Here is a 14,439-nt window from a genome sequence, read left to right on the forward strand (position 1 = left end):
TACATTATAGCTGCATTCCAATAAGTAGTGGCTCACTGAAATGGAATGAGGCCATTAACATTATAAGTGTGTATTCTGAGTCTATTAAATGAAGTTTAAGTGGAATAGATCTTAATCTTCAAATATGATGAGCTGCTTAATAATCCCTCCCTGACCCAGTACAATATCAATAATAGTACATTATGGCAGAAAGAATGTTCTAGCTTTAAAGTGTCAATCCTTTATTTTTGTACATTTCAACTGAAGTCATTTACATCATTGAATAGTCTGTTCTAATGAAACCTTTAATTATCTTGCTGTCTTGTTTAGGTTGACAATGATGCCTAGATGTGTTCGTGCATGATATTGTTTTGTTGGCGGTGGCGTGACAGGTTTGTTTACATTTTAACCACAGACTGCACCATTTAAGTAGGTCAGCGGTGATTGGACTGTCAGGACAGCAGGATAGTTTCCAGGACGAGCACCAGCGTGTAGAAGGAAATAAAGCTGTTTGTTGTGTTACCGCATAGAAACAACAGTTATCAGCCCTTCTCCGTGTTTTTGTTCATGCACATGTTTGTGCAAATGTCTACTCATTAGTAAACATTTCTACTATCCCCGTCTTGTCACTCTCCGCCCACGTTGAATACGCAAGGCAACAAATGCGACGCGTCCATCTAAACCAATCATGGTGAGCGTCCTGATCCGGCAGACCAATCAGAGCTTAGCCTTGTATGATCCCGCCCTCTGGTGCGGTAGGTTGCATTGTGCGGAAAGTCACCTCGTCCCCTCGGTCAGTGCGGTACCAAAAGCAGAAGCTAGTGACCGACAGGCAGCCTTAGTACGGTTGTTTAGCTGATGGGAAGGTCGACAGGAGGGCGGCGTCATCTCCTCTTCGACACTTATCTTCCATCACTTTATTCGTTTCTCGACTCAGTTTTGGTTGATTCTTACCGTCCATTGGGAAGGTAACCGGTTAGCGAGCTAACTGAGCTTCGACTTCAGTTTAGGGTCTGAACCTCTGTCATCATGGCTGCACTGAGAGCGTCCTACCACAGGATTCTGAACCGGGTCGAGCACGCGCTGCCGGCCAAGCTGAGACCCATGTACAACCACCCAGCAGGTAATTCAGATCTGAGTTTAGTATCCGGCGTCGTCGTTAGCGGGTGACGTGGGTCGGTGCTTGAGAAATGTTGTATGCTTATTACGTCATTTAAATGGTCAAACAGGTGTTAAATATCATTATAATTCAAAATACTTTCAAACCCTGCACGGTGTCACCTGATGTGTGTCAGATGACACCGGCCAGAGCACTTAAACCTGGAATAGACTTGCATTTAGAGCACAACAGTTACAGGAAATGTTTACTTTGTATGTGGAATCTATGAAATTGAGATTAAACTGCAATTTCTCTATACCCAAAACGTATAAGCACATGCATTTATCAAACACATGTGCTCAGATTAATCAAACCCTGTTTAGATTGAGTTTTTAGCTCTAAGACCTCATATTTTGAATCATATTGCAGTTTCTCAGCATAATTAAGTCAGTCGTTTGTTGCTTCTATGTTGTGGGCAGACAGTCCAGACTGTAATCTGTAGACATGGAGACTAATCTGCTGAGAGAACACAATCAGATCTCTGTGCCCGCTGTAACTCTTTATGTGGAGGAGATGATTTGTGTCTGTTTCCTAAAACCAAAAGCTGCATTTGGCTTTACTGTGGCTTAGAGTTTAGACAAACAGTTCAAAGGTTTCCCCCATAAACAAGCGCATTTGATACAGCGTATCTTTCTTGCACAACCGTCTCATTGTGTTTGTTAAACCTGTGTCAGTCCGCAAGATGGACGCAGCTGGAGACGGACACCAACAGTGTTTCCGATAACATGAGAACCGCTGCAAACACCACACAGGCCCATTTGAAATAAAAGTGATATGGAATGGAGAAAAGCTTGCAAATCCTTAGAGCTCTAATCTGTAAACAGGTGTAGCTGCTGCAGTCACTTGACCTTGCACACATTCACTCACATTAACTGTTTAGCTGAGGTGAATGAGTCCGTCATCACAGCTGGGTTTGTGTTTGTGCAAAGGTAAAGGAGCTCAGGAAGTCAAGGACAACTTCCTGATTGCGTGTGTGTGGGTTGGGATAGAAAGCAACTCCCTCAGACGCGATTGGTTGACGTTGCCTCGTTCGTCAAAGCCTTTCCCCCGTGTTTTGCCTGCAGCATTGCCGGCACATACGGGGAGGTTGATTGTAGACATACCAGACTGACGGCTTAGGTACAGGTTCCAGTTCATTAAGTTAATAAAAGTTTTAGGTAAATGTCATCTGGTTCTGTGTCCAAACACGTATATCAACCAAACACGCAGACACTCACACTTGTCTGTGTGATATGATGTCTAATCTGTTCTCTCCTAGATTAGCATGTCATGTATATTAGATATTACAGGGAAACAGATTATAACACACAGTAGCTCACAGATATGACCTCTTCCCTTTTTCCTTTTAAGGTCCAAAAACTGTTTTCTTCTGGGCCCCGGTGTTTAAATGGGTGAGTGCATTTCACACCATCGCACCTGTATGAGTCAGATTACATTCACGTGTCCTGTTTGTGGCACGAGTGGACTGAATCGTCTCATCTTGTCTCATCCCGTCTCTCTCCAGGGTCTGGTTGGTGCAGGCTTGGCTGATATGACTCGACCAGCAGATAAACTCAGCACTTCCCAGTCCGCTGTGCTCACTGCCACAGGTGAGGCCCGAGCTCAGCAGCTTCACCTGTTCACTGAAGCACCTTGATGTTCCAGATGTACATAAATGCACAAAACATAATCTCATGATGTTCTGTTAAAAAGATTAAGCTGTGTATCGTTGAAGTAGATGAATTGAGTTCTCTCTCCTGATCTTATTAATGATTGTCAGTCCAGTGTTGTGACAAAGCCATCGATCTGTGGCAAAGGTCGTCTGATGCTCTTACATTATGTCTTCAAACAAATCTAATCTGGCAGTCATTACATTACAGAACCTAGACTCTGTTCTGATGCTAAGTTGTTGGTTTAGTATTATGTGCATAACCCTCACTCGTCCTGTTTCCATTCCTCCAACAGGGCTGATCTGGTCCAGATATTCTCTGGTCATTATCCCCAAAAACTGGAACCTCTTTGCTGTCAACTTCTTCCTTGGCTGTGCAGGATCCTCCCAGCTCTACAGAATTTGGAGGTGTGTGTGTGTATATGTTCTCACTTTCTCCAAAGATTCTGTGACCTTTACCAGTCAGGTGTTTGTCTTATCTCTACGTGTAATAATAATAGATAAATGCACAGTAGCTTGACATTAACCACACATTCCTCCCTCGTTATGGATAAGAAAGCATGGACAGACTTTGCTGTTTAACCAAGTGCACTGCAGCAGACGAGCTCTGTGCTGTGGTGAATGAATAATATATCAGTTTAATATTTGAAAGACAAATCTGACGTCCTGCAGCTTTAACTTCATCGCATTTGTTTATCGAGGAAACAGTGTTGTGTTTTGTTTGTTGCGTCAGTCAGTTTGCATGTGATAACGCAGGAGGGAGGACTCGATTTTAAGAGAATGATGTTAAAATAAATGTAGGAATCAATGGACAATTTCAGGTCTTCTTTAATTCCCTAACAGGCATGACCAAGATATGAAGGCATTGGCAAAGGAGGCTCCAGCCGAGTCCTGAGCGCCGTCCGTCTGTCCGTCCTGCCAACCCTCCACTCCAGTGGACTGAAAGGGAGACTTCACCCCCTACCCCCGGGCGCATCACCTGCCCCCCACCCATGTCCTCTCCATAGCACCCATGCCATAACCATTATTTACCACAGAAAGCCTGTTCGCCCTGTTGGAAACGTGCACTTCTCCCTAAGTTTTGTATTTCCTCAGGGTGTAAGAACATTTTAACTGTAGTCAGCGAGCACTCGACGGTCGTCATCAACAACGCACAAGTAAAGTTCTACTTGTCCTTTAACTTTTTATCACTGTTGAATATTTAAGTCCATGGTTTATATCAAGTTTTACTGTGGTAATCAGTACCTCATGCAATAATAAACTCATTTGAACGAATGTTAAATGAAGCTTAGAACTTTCATAATATTTCATTTTCAGTACTTGAATTTAATTTAACTTTAATTCAAATGTAGCTGGTCATGGCGCCATGTAACGATTCCTTCATTTAAAAGACTGTTAACAATCAAAGACAGAACAAATCATATTCATAGCCGTTTTTTCTTTTGAAATCCAGAGCTTGGAGAGATGCAGTTTGTTTTATCTCACACGTGCTCCACATCTTTAACTTTTGCTTTTTTTGTTACTAAAGAGCGTATGAGCAAACACTGGGACTGGAATGCTGAAGGCTTACATAGTTTTAAATCCTTGCTGTTAAATGCCTTATTAACTGAAAGGTGTTTCGTGGCAGCGTGTGTGTGTTTAGTCATAATTTCCCTCGTAATTTTAACATTTGGCATCATTCCTTTTATGTTTCTTCTGACCTGCTGAGTATTTAATGATTTAGGGTTGATTAACATGGTTCTGTGGCTATGTAATGGCTGTGCAATGCTAATAAATTGTTCACATTTGATTTTAACTAGTAAGAGTTTGCAGTTATTATGTAACAGGGTTCCTTAGCAAAATAAATGCAGCCACCAATGTTGAGCTCATTCTGGTCTGAAGGTGTTGCAGAGGTCAGCTCAGATGGGCCTGTTGGATGGTGTGGAGTGTCAGACTGGAACTGGAACTCCCCCCTCTGTTTATAGGCGGTACTGCACATTCAGCTTAATCCGTCCATGCAGTGGGCTGGGACATTTGATGAGCCCAATAAAGCCACTTTCCACAACACCAGCTGAACATAAGTCGCTTCAAGGACGAGTCTGACCACATTGTTCTGAGGTTCATATTCAAATGCCAGACAACCAGAGTTCAGCATATGGAGCGTCCAACACAGGAATAACTTCATACACTGACTTTGAGGCAAAGGCACTCCGAAAATAATCAATTTTAATTATACAGAAATCAGTTTCACAAATGCAAAACCAAACTTTAACCAAAACATTGTGGTGAATATTACTCGCTGTCAGGATTTGTTCTTGTGGTTCGTCCCTTAAGCACATAAAGCAGGAAAAAGAACTTAAATGTGCTGCTCCCTCTAAATGAAATTAGCCAGAAGTCGTTTCACTGGAAATTGGTCTCGCCTGGTGTTTCGATGCGTTTAAGGACTTTAGGTTACCATTTTACCTGGTGCCATTTTTTTCTACAAGCGTAGTCAGTTTGATGGTCTCTGTTCTTTAAATTTAGTTTCTGCTGTGTTTTCATCTTAATGAGACTTTCTGCTGCTCATCCTGACCAGGACCCCCTTGTAAATGAGGTCATTAGTCCAGCTCCAGGGCTCGGACAGGTTGACCTGAGAATTAGTTTACACAACACATTACCCAACAAAGTCACAAACTATGGTTAACCACAAAACTTTATTCACAAACAGAATGAGTCAGCTTTAGCGTTTTCCACCAACACGAGGTGCGCTGATCTTCATGGGCTTGGCGATTTTGGGTTTCTGTGCAGTCTTGGTAGAAGCAGCCTGAAAGACACAAAAGGGACACAAAGATCAATATAGCTGCCATTTCATACACAAGTCTGACCCTAAAGGCTTTCGACTGAAGCATACAGGGCTGGATGCGGACCAAACATGTTAGATGCCTCAGACTGGACACAACTGTTACTGTTAATAAACATGTCTGCATTCCTCAACTACACCAGTCATTTAGAAGATGCCTTCAATGCTCCCAACCTGCTGATCCACCTGTTATATACTGTGTGGTGTCTAACCCGCCGACTTTTACTCATTTCAAGTAATAAGGCCGCAATTTCATAGCTACAGTTCACACAAATGCATTTCATTCATTTATTCGTGTTTCCTGAGCATAACCAACGAATTCAAATCACAGGTGATGAAGAAGCTTGTGTCATCCGGTCTGGAATCTTTAAAGCGTTTTTTTTTTTTTGCTTCCACCAAGCCGCTCTACATTTGTCCCTGTGGCAGGTCCTGCCATCACCACTGGTGGTTAGTCAGGGTGCATTATTCAGAGCTCTTATTCTGCATCACAATGCCACTTACTAACCAGCAATGTACAATAGCTTGCACAATAACTTGTCCTCATAATCACTGCAACTGTGATGCCACAAACTTCAAATCCTGAACCAAACTTCACTTTGAGACTGATGGAAGCCCCTGAACTCTTCAGTGGTGCTGAAGCAACAGTGCCAGGAGACACTCCTGCCTTAAAAGCTCATGTACTTTGACTTCAGGACTTGTTTCTACCCGGCATGTACTGCCAGCTGAGGGATATTGCAAAGCCTTTCCAGGTGTTTTAGGAAGGTGTCCATCACAGCTACACCATAGATCAATTTATACTGCCATGGCAAAGGATCTGAAAACCCTCTTCAGGACAATGTGCACAGTTCTAAATTGTGTTAAGATGATCCATATTGGGGATATTGACTGAAAATCCCTCTTTCCATGTTTAGCCCCAGTTTATGAGAATGGTAATACACTACAGAACAAAGACACGTTTAAGACCCAAACATCCAACACAACCGAGTGAAATATGTCCCTAAACCCTAACTCTTTTTCACAAATGGGGGGGAACTTACCTTTGCACTGGGTGCAGCTGGCTTCTTGGCTGCCTGCTTCGCCTTCTTGGCCTCCTTGGCAGCCCTGAAAAAGAGCAAAAGCAATGAGTTCAATGCACAATAAGTCCTACAGACAGGCCCAACTGATCCAATGTGGAGTTTATCACTTGTGGAAGTTACATTTTTGCATGAAGGTTCACTCTTCATATTTTGTTTTGGAGAATGTTTAATGTGTGCGCATATCTGTTCTGACATTACCTGATGGCCTGCTCCCTCTGGGCCTTGCGGACCTCGGGCTTCTGGTTCCTCTTGGCCATGATCTCAGCCAAGGAGGCCCCAGTAATGGCCCTCTGGAACTTCACTGCACGACGGGTACGCTTCTTGGTCACCTCTTCCTGTCACAACCAAGTATGAAGACACCAATGTGATGAAAATCACGAAAACCTCAATTCATTTACATAGCCTAATAAAGAATTTAAAGACTCAATGTCCAAGGAGTTCAGGCAGAATTCCTCAAACAAAAAGGGAAACCTTTGACATAGGAAATTCAAAGAAAATCTTCCGGACAGCTTTGGTTAAGTAAGTGAGAGCTGTAATCAAGGTACATTATTCACTGCTGAAAGACAACTCCAACTACTTATTTCAAAATCTTGAGAACACATCCAAACATGTTACTGTGTTGGTTTGAGCATTATCCAATAAGTCTTCAGATGGTAAGATACAAGTAAATATTACATCTTTTTGGCTGATGAGACCCTCGATCCCTAACCCATACCACGGAATTAAGTCTATTTTGGCAGTGAAATGGCACTTTTGAATTGTTGAAATAGGTGTAAATCTACAGTATAGCTGTTGACGTTGTGGGTAGTGTGTCGGAGTCTTTGGAGGCTGACCAATGGTAAGAAGTCAATAAAGACATCACGGGCCAGTACTATGATCTCCAGTTTCTCTATGGCTGCAAGTGTGGAGTGAGCACTGCTGCACAGTCTGCAAGACGCAGCCCGACAACAGCACATAACACAGACTGACACCATGCACACCAGCCACCAGCAGCCAAACTACCTATTCCAACTGTTCAAGAAGTCAGGTCTCGATTGGGATCAATGAATGCCTTCTTATGTGACATATCGATTGACAGCAATGCCACATGTTAAGTTTAAGTCTAACACAAAATGACTTAAGTTTGAGAGCCATGTGACAGTTGTATTGACATGGTGATGTGTGTTACTTACAGACTGGCCCTTCTTGTGCTTGCGTCTGTACAGCACAGTCCAGTTGATCTGTCTAGGGTTTCTCTTGGCCAGGAAGGCAGACTCACACTTGGCGTTCAGGAACTGGAACACCTGATAAACACGGAAGAGTCCATTAGACGACGAACACGACACACATTAACCACACAAACACATATTTAACATTCAAAGAAGATTGTGCCTGGGCCTTAGCATTGTGGGTAGCTAACGTTAGCTCGTTACATCGGGTACCGGTAAGGCCTGCGACGAGAGTGTGTTTACTACCATGAAACAGGCACCAATTTCAAACTTTAACACATGCGGGGTTTAATATGTTTGACTTCACGAATGTACCCAAACGACAACGTAGAAAGAGTCGATGTAAGACCCGAGCATTAGCGTTACCTTTCCGTCTATCCTGGCGTATCGGCGGCCATGGCCGGGGTATATCTTATACCCGCTGAAACTGCACAACTCGACCCTGGGAACACAAAATGTACATCGTGACTACAAGAACAAGGACATAGTTCACACATTATAGGAATGTTACACACAAAAAGTTGTTTAAATGTTGCGATGGCATTAGATTATACTCCGTAAACTCACTTCATGTTGGCTACGAGAGGGCACAAAACCGGAAAGGAAGATGACGGAAGCGGAAACTGTTGATGACACGTACCCTGCTTAAAAATCGCTAAATATAAATTTCACTTAATTCCTTCTTTATTAACATTTTATAGGTAACCATGCATAAACATTATATTTGTAACAAATATCTCAAACAATATAATATTTTGGTCCGTAATTACTAGGCAACGGTTGCCACACAGGCGAAAAATAATAAAGACAAATAATGTTTTCGTTCTTTAAACGCTTGTAATGGGATCAATACGTGGAACAATTAACCGAATTGCAATTAAATAATATAATTTAACAATTCTGTGCCACTTATTGTTTTCCCTGGTTTCTCTCCCGCCTTAAACGGGCTGTAACCAACAACATTAGCGCGCGGCAGCAACCGACGAGCTTGACGGTATGACGTTTGTAGTCCTATGAATATCGCGTCACACAGGTATTTTTTATACGGTATTTTAGAAGACCAAAGTCAAGCCATTAATCACGAATAGTAAGTGCCAACTACATTTTCATACGAGAGCACTGGACCTTTATTATTATGAGCAAAGAGAAGAGACATTAACCACGCAGAAAGTTAGCGTGAACTACATTTCCCAGTAGCAACAGCTGCTGTTACGCCATTTGAACCCCTCGGTCAAACAAGCGAGGAGGTTTCTATCTTTCCCACTGCCGTTAACCAAAACAGTTATTTTGCAAAGTTAGCTTCGTCCGTGGTGCAAAGATGGGGGTCTCGGACGTGGAATTTGAAGCAAACACAGGTGAGTGTTCTCCTTGTTGTTTTTAATCAGACAGACAGCGGCGTTTGCTCTCGGTTAGCTAGCTTAACCGAGAGCAAAACATCCCGTGTGGTCGCTCCGCACTGTTTGCTAGTTAATTATGTAGAACAGCGTCAGACAACACCAAGTTCCAAGTGTACGTCCCTGTTTTGCTTCCAATGTCGCCCGCCAGCACATCAACCTAGACAGCTTTAATTAACGGTAGTGATGCTGTCAAACTAACGAAGTGATGCCATCGTACTAACAAGGTGAAACAAAAATACACAACAGTGATGTCAAATTTATACCGCAAGAAATCACCAAAGCTCATCTCTGGCTCATACGTTATTCAAATTTGTGCTCGTGATTATGCTTCTTGTGGGGTTGTAGGGAAGCTGAATGCTGATCAAGTGGTGTTTTGATTCGTTTCTTTACTTGTGGGCTCATAAGTAAAGATGTATGCTGTCTGCAAAACAGCTGTTCAACCACTATGTAACTATGGCAATGTTCCCTTTCTTTTATGCAGAGACACATGCAATTCTTAATATCTTTATTTGAATACGGAGAAATTAATGTTCCTGCATTAGTAGTTATGTCTGTATCATCTGTGGTCATAATACTCAGCAAACATGGCAGTAAGGAATTTCCACTCTGTTCATTCTCTGTCCTCTCTTTCCTTTCAGGTTCTGTGGTGGATCATTCCGACCAGGGCTTGCAAAAGCTGGATGCCAATTTTGTTTGCTCTGATGACACACACACACTCGTCCTGGACCGTAACCACATCATGAAGCTGGACCACCTGGAAAGGAGCCCGGGTCTCCAACAGGTAATATCCTCTTCAATGTTTGCCCAGCCAGCATTATACAGTTTGAAGTTGTATTGTAAATCTGTTGTTCTGCCTGTAGTTATCTGTTGCAGCAAACCGCCTGGTTCGAATGATGGGTGTGTCTCGGCTTACACAGCTGCAAGTCCTCAATCTTCCCAATAACAGTATCGGCTACATTGAAGGGTTAAGAGATCTCGTGCACCTCAGATGGCTCAACCTGTCGGGTAACAACATTAAGGTGAGGGGAACCGTTTATCCTCCTTAAGGTTCTTAATAGGCCAGCTCATGTGTAAATGTGATGAAGTTTAACTCACTATGTTCTCTTTAACTCAGGCTATTGAGCAGCTGCACAACTGCACCTCCATTGAACATCTGGATTTGTCTGACAATAACATATCCAGCATTGGAGACCTCACCAAACTGGTGGCATTAAAGGTGAGAATTGAAGCCTAAATAAATAAATTCACTCTTTAATGGTGTAATTCTCCCATGTCAGCTTGATGTCTTTCTTTCTTTAATGAATCTGTATGATGTGCTGCTGTTTTTGCAGACACTATTGCTCCATGGAAACGGCATTTCAACCCTCCGCACTGTCCCCGCCCATGTGCCTGCCCAGCTATCCATTCTCTCCCTTGCAGAAAATGAGATAAGGGATCTCAATGAAGTAAATGTCTTTTCTCCATAACATTTTAGTATTTATAGTATAGTAGTATTTTATGAAAGTGTTTGTATTCACCAGTTTGCCCTTGTTGTTTCATCTCCACAGGTGTCTTACCTGGCACCTCTCCATGAATTGGAGCAACTCTCTATTATGAGCAACCCCTGTGTAATGGAAACCCCCTCATTGCCAGGATTTGACTATCGACCGTACATCACCAGTTGGTGCCTGAGCTTAAAGGTTCTGGATGGCTATGTAGTTTCCCAAAAAGAAGGGTGTGTACATTTAAATGTTGTTCCAGACATTCAGCGCATCACATTCCTAATGTTGAAATTGATTATTCCTTGTGTCCGATCATGTTACAGTCTCAAAGCAGAGTGGCTGTACAGCCAGGGCAAAGGTCGTTTATATCGACCTGGCCAGCATGTCCAGCTGGTTCAGTACCTGGCCATGGTTTGCCCTCTGACCTCTTCTCTGGCTCTGGAAAAAGCAGAGGATGCCAAGCTGGAAAAGATCCTGAGCAAACAGAGGTACAAGTGTGAAATGTGCCAGTGATAGAGATACATGCTCACTACTGCCAAATAGTATGAAGCTCGTACGTCACGTCATTACTCATAATCCACTTCATATGTTCTTGTTAATGGAAAGTATTTTGTTGAATAATGTTTGTGTTGGCTTGATGTTATTGTGTCTCAGGATGCACCAAAGGCAGCTGTTAGAGGAGAGTCAGGTCAGCTCCCCGAGTCCTCCCCGTCCAACTCAACTAGATGTGGAGAGACACAGCCCTTCAAGTGCAGTTCCACCAGGGGGGGCCAGAGAGATGAAGAAAATCACTTCACCTGCACCAGCTGCTGCTCCATCCATCAGGGAGACTGGTAAGAGACAGGAGACACACCAGAGCTGCTTTATTGTTCTGTGGGACAGGGATTCCGCCCCCGGTGGGAGGCAGTGTGTCAGTGGATATCTGCATCAAACCATACTGCTTTCAGGATTTGAGCTTTTGTTTTTTTCTCTCATTCCAGAGCCAGTTGTGCAGTTTAACACATGGGTCAACCCTGACTCATCACATCCATCAGTGCCGTTCAGTCACAGCCCGAGGATTACAGACGAGCACATGTACTTGGAAGCTGTGCAGACAGATGAGGACAAACTCAACGGCAGCATGCTCTCCTCTGAGTCCACGTTCCTCTCCTTCACGTACGACCTGGAGCCACAGCCAAGCCACTCGGACAGCGAGGACGAGACAGAGACATTTGAGCCTGACTCCCTGGCCCCTAAGCGCCCAGCACAGCCCAAAAAGCACAGCGCAGACGAGACGCATCATTCACCTGTAGTGATGGAACGCCAGAGGGTAACCGTGGAACAAGACGATTGCTCAGTCAGTAACCATAACAGGTGTACAGCTACAACATCCGGCTCTGTAGGAGTGAGAGTTAGCACACCTCAGAATGATCCGGAAACATCTACTGACTGTACTAAGGTAGAGATGAAAGAGGACGGCAAGCACGGTGGAGTTGTCCCAGGTGCTACTAAATCAAGTTTAAAGGACGCAAACACAGCAGCAATAAAGATCCAGTCTTGGTGGCGAGGGCAGTACACGCGCTGTTGCCATCCCAGGGCCAGAGAGGTGCGGAGTGAAATCCGCCTACGCAGGATGCACGAGCACATCGTCTTCCTGTCTGGAGAGTTGGGGAGGTAAACTGACTTATCATCTCCATTTTGTCCCCAATAAAGTTGGGTCAAGTAAATGGGTGGTTGCTGTAACTATTGAGCCATTTGTTCTTCTTTTATTGCACAATGATTGTTTGTGCTGCATGTATAGATGTGCGTAGATTTCTTACTACAAAGGTCCAGACATGAAAAGTTTGACATATGTTTGCAGAGTGCAGAAGCAGTGTGAGGAGGAGCGGTTACACAGGCAGCTACAGGAAGAGGCTGTGAAGTTCCTGTGGAATCAGGTCAGTGTCTACTTTCTCTGGGATGATGGCTAAACATTAACTTTATTATTGTTACACTGTTTTGGTATATTGCATCGTCGTCAAACACAAGGTCTCTTTTCAGTTTGGCAGTAATAAAAGCAGACACTCCAGCCAATAAAATCTAGAATAGAGCCAATAAAACAGAACAATGACAAAAAGGCAAACAATGAAAGCATATCCGAAGAATTGTGAATGTACTGGAGTCTTTAGTAGTGGTGTGTTGTCGTCTCTGCAGGTCCAGTCAATGCAGCAGTGGCAGCAGTCTGTGGAGCTCCAGCTGGTAAGCATGAATCAGGCTGTGGTCCCCCCTCAAACCTCAGCCCCGGTACCATGCAAGCCGGCTCCGCCTGCTGTATCCAACACTACAGAAGCAGCCTGCACCGGCACCTCCTTCCCAGACTCGGGCTTTGAATCCACAATGGAGCAGCAGCCGACGCAAGAGGACAGCTTCTTTAGCAACGGGACAACAGACTCTCTGAAGACAGTGCGGGCTCTGAGCCCCGTCTTCAGCAGCTGTGCCGGCGGCGGGGAAAGCCCGGACTGCAGCCTGCTGGATCAGTACCTCTCATCTGTGCAGCTTAGGGACGAGGAGGAGGCTGAGGAGGGAATAGCCAGTGATAGAACACAGTCGCCCTCACCATGGTCTCCCAGGGAAACGGCACAGTCCAACACCCCGCTGCAAAACATAGCACACAACCAATCAGACGTGGCGGGCACACCGGGAGCTTCTCCTGGGCCCGTCTGAATGTCTCGCACACAATCTACTAAAATTACTGTATATGATCAACGTGTGTTGCTCAGTGGCCTTTGTTTTTGTCAAGATGGTGGGCAGTTTTATGATATCTGCGAATGTAACTTTATACTTAACTACGTAGCTCAGCTCTGTTATTTATTATCATTTTTCTCTTGTGTGTTAAGAAAACAAACAGTACACAGTTATATACAGATAGAAAGGTATTGGTGACTTCGAAGTTATCCTTTTACAATTAATAGGTTACCTTTGCTGATGCAGCCTAGAGGATAATCTGTTTACTGATCTGTTTTAGTGTCAAACTGCAATAAACCAGAATGTATGGTTAATGTCTGGATTTGTGGTTGAAGTTCTGACCCCTAACACACTACACCATACTAACAAAAAGCCATACAGTATGGACGTGTCCTGCTAATGGCTGAAAAGGATTGATCAGCTGTTTTAAGAGCATCTTGTGGTCATTTGTAGGCAACATCCTTAATAGATCTGCACTATTCTAGATATTCTCATTTGATTCATTAGGAAATATTATGCACACTAAGGCTAATGGTTGTTTGGATTTTGACCAATTGAATATTGTAATTGTAAACTTATTCCCACAAGAGCCTGGGCCAGTATTATCTCTTAAATCTGCCCAATTGATCTGTTCAGCAGCCAAAACACCAAACTTTATAATTTAGGATATGGGAAACAGTATGTACAGACAAGTGAAGGATTATCCATTGATTAACTTTGTGTTCCATAGGTGGCCAATACCTTTTGTGTGAAATAAAACTTTGCACTTTGCTCTTTAAGCAGCAGGAACAGCAGGCCAGTGGCCAAATGACGTTATCAGCTCATAACTGGTCAGTTTCACGTGGACAAACAATAAATAATTAATTTCAAGTAGCATATTAGAGCAACATTCTATTCCTGTCAAGATCATAAATGATGGATAACAAAGATTTGAAAGCTGAAAAATCGATAGTCAATAGTATTTTCCATA

General features: G+C 43.5%; 3 protein-coding genes and 1 non-coding gene across 4 annotated transcripts; 2 read left to right on the plus strand and 2 right to left on the minus strand.

Moving 5' to 3' along the window:
• The first annotated feature begins 734 nt into the window (after window positions 1–734).
• On the plus strand, window positions 735–4,581 carry mpc2b (mitochondrial pyruvate carrier 2b). The gene is made up of 5 exons (XM_076159078.1): window positions 735–1,102; window positions 2,489–2,529; window positions 2,643–2,727; window positions 3,083–3,194; window positions 3,630–4,581. The coding sequence occupies exons 1-5, from the start codon at window positions 1,009–1,011 to the stop codon at window positions 3,679–3,681; spliced, it is 384 nt and encodes a 127-aa protein (XP_076015193.1). The 5' UTR covers window positions 735–1,008; the 3' UTR covers window positions 3,682–4,581.
• Window positions 4,582–5,439: 858 nt separating this feature from the next.
• rpl24 (ribosomal protein L24) lies at window positions 5,440–8,524 on the minus strand. Its single transcript, XM_076159077.1, has 6 exons — window positions 8,456–8,524; window positions 8,255–8,330; window positions 7,853–7,963; window positions 6,879–7,015; window positions 6,642–6,705; window positions 5,440–5,568 (listed from the first exon to the last, which is right to left on the minus strand). Exons 1-6 carry the CDS (start codon window positions 8,458–8,460, stop codon window positions 5,485–5,487), a joined length of 477 nt encoding a protein of 158 aa, XP_076015192.1. The 5' UTR covers window positions 8,461–8,524; the 3' UTR covers window positions 5,440–5,484.
• On the minus strand, window positions 7,488–7,668 carry LOC143007778 (small nucleolar RNA SNORA23). Its single transcript, XR_012964518.1, has one exon. It is a non-coding gene; the product is annotated as a small nucleolar RNA SNORA23 (small nucleolar RNA).
• Window positions 8,525–9,069: 545 nt separating the features above from the next.
• On the plus strand, window positions 9,070–13,783 carry cep97 (centrosomal protein 97). Its single transcript, XM_076159222.1, has 11 exons — window positions 9,070–9,243; window positions 9,924–10,066; window positions 10,146–10,304; window positions 10,400–10,501; window positions 10,617–10,730; window positions 10,833–10,999; window positions 11,090–11,254; window positions 11,421–11,599; window positions 11,747–12,419; window positions 12,607–12,682; window positions 12,939–13,783. Exons 1-11 carry the CDS (start codon window positions 9,207–9,209, stop codon window positions 13,446–13,448), a joined length of 2,325 nt encoding a protein of 774 aa, XP_076015337.1. The 5' UTR covers window positions 9,070–9,206; the 3' UTR covers window positions 13,449–13,783.
• Window positions 13,784–14,439: the final 656 nt, after the last annotated feature.

The sequence above is a fragment of the Genypterus blacodes genome, unplaced genomic scaffold (assembly GCF_046128005.1).
Source record: "Genypterus blacodes isolate CSIRO-AG114 ecotype Tasmania unplaced genomic scaffold, CSIRO-AGI_Gbla_v1 ptg000093l_1, whole genome shotgun sequence".
In the NCBI taxonomy this organism is placed as follows: domain Eukaryota; kingdom Metazoa; phylum Chordata; class Actinopteri; order Ophidiiformes; family Ophidiidae; genus Genypterus; species Genypterus blacodes.

What these genes read in the sequence shown, in the direction of transcription:
- mpc2b (XM_076159078.1), top strand. Translation starts at nt 1,009, where the DNA reads ATGGCTGCACTGAGAGCGTCCTACCACAGGATTCTGAACCGGGTCGAG. An exon ending in GGGCCCCGGTGTTTAAATGG is followed by an intron (nt 2,530 to 2,642) that starts GTGAGTGCATTT and finishes GTCTCTCTCCAG; the next exon opens with GGTCTGGTTGGTGCAGGCTT. An exon ending in CAGCTCTACAGAATTTGGAG is followed by an intron (nt 3,195 to 3,629) that starts GTGTGTGTGTGT and finishes ATTCCCTAACAG; the next exon opens with GCATGACCAAGATATGAAGG.
- rpl24 (XM_076159077.1), bottom strand. An exon ending in ACGCCAGGATAGACGGAAAG is followed by an intron (nt 7,964 to 8,254) that starts GTAACGCTAATG and finishes CGTGTTTATCAG; the next exon opens with GTGTTCCAGTTCCTGAACGC. An exon ending in CAGCTGCACCCAGTGCAAAG is followed by an intron (nt 5,569 to 6,641) that starts GTAAGTTCCCCC and finishes TGTGTCTTTCAG; the next exon opens with GCTGCTTCTACCAAGACTGC.
- cep97 (XM_076159222.1), top strand. Translation starts at nt 9,207, where the DNA reads ATGGGGGTCTCGGACGTGGAATTTGAAGCAAACACAG. An exon ending in GGAATTTGAAGCAAACACAG is followed by an intron (nt 9,244 to 9,923) that starts GTGAGTGTTCTC and finishes CTTTCCTTTCAG; the next exon opens with GTTCTGTGGTGGATCATTCC. An exon ending in GGAGCCCGGGTCTCCAACAG is followed by an intron (nt 10,067 to 10,145) that starts GTAATATCCTCT and finishes TTCTGCCTGTAG; the next exon opens with TTATCTGTTGCAGCAAACCG.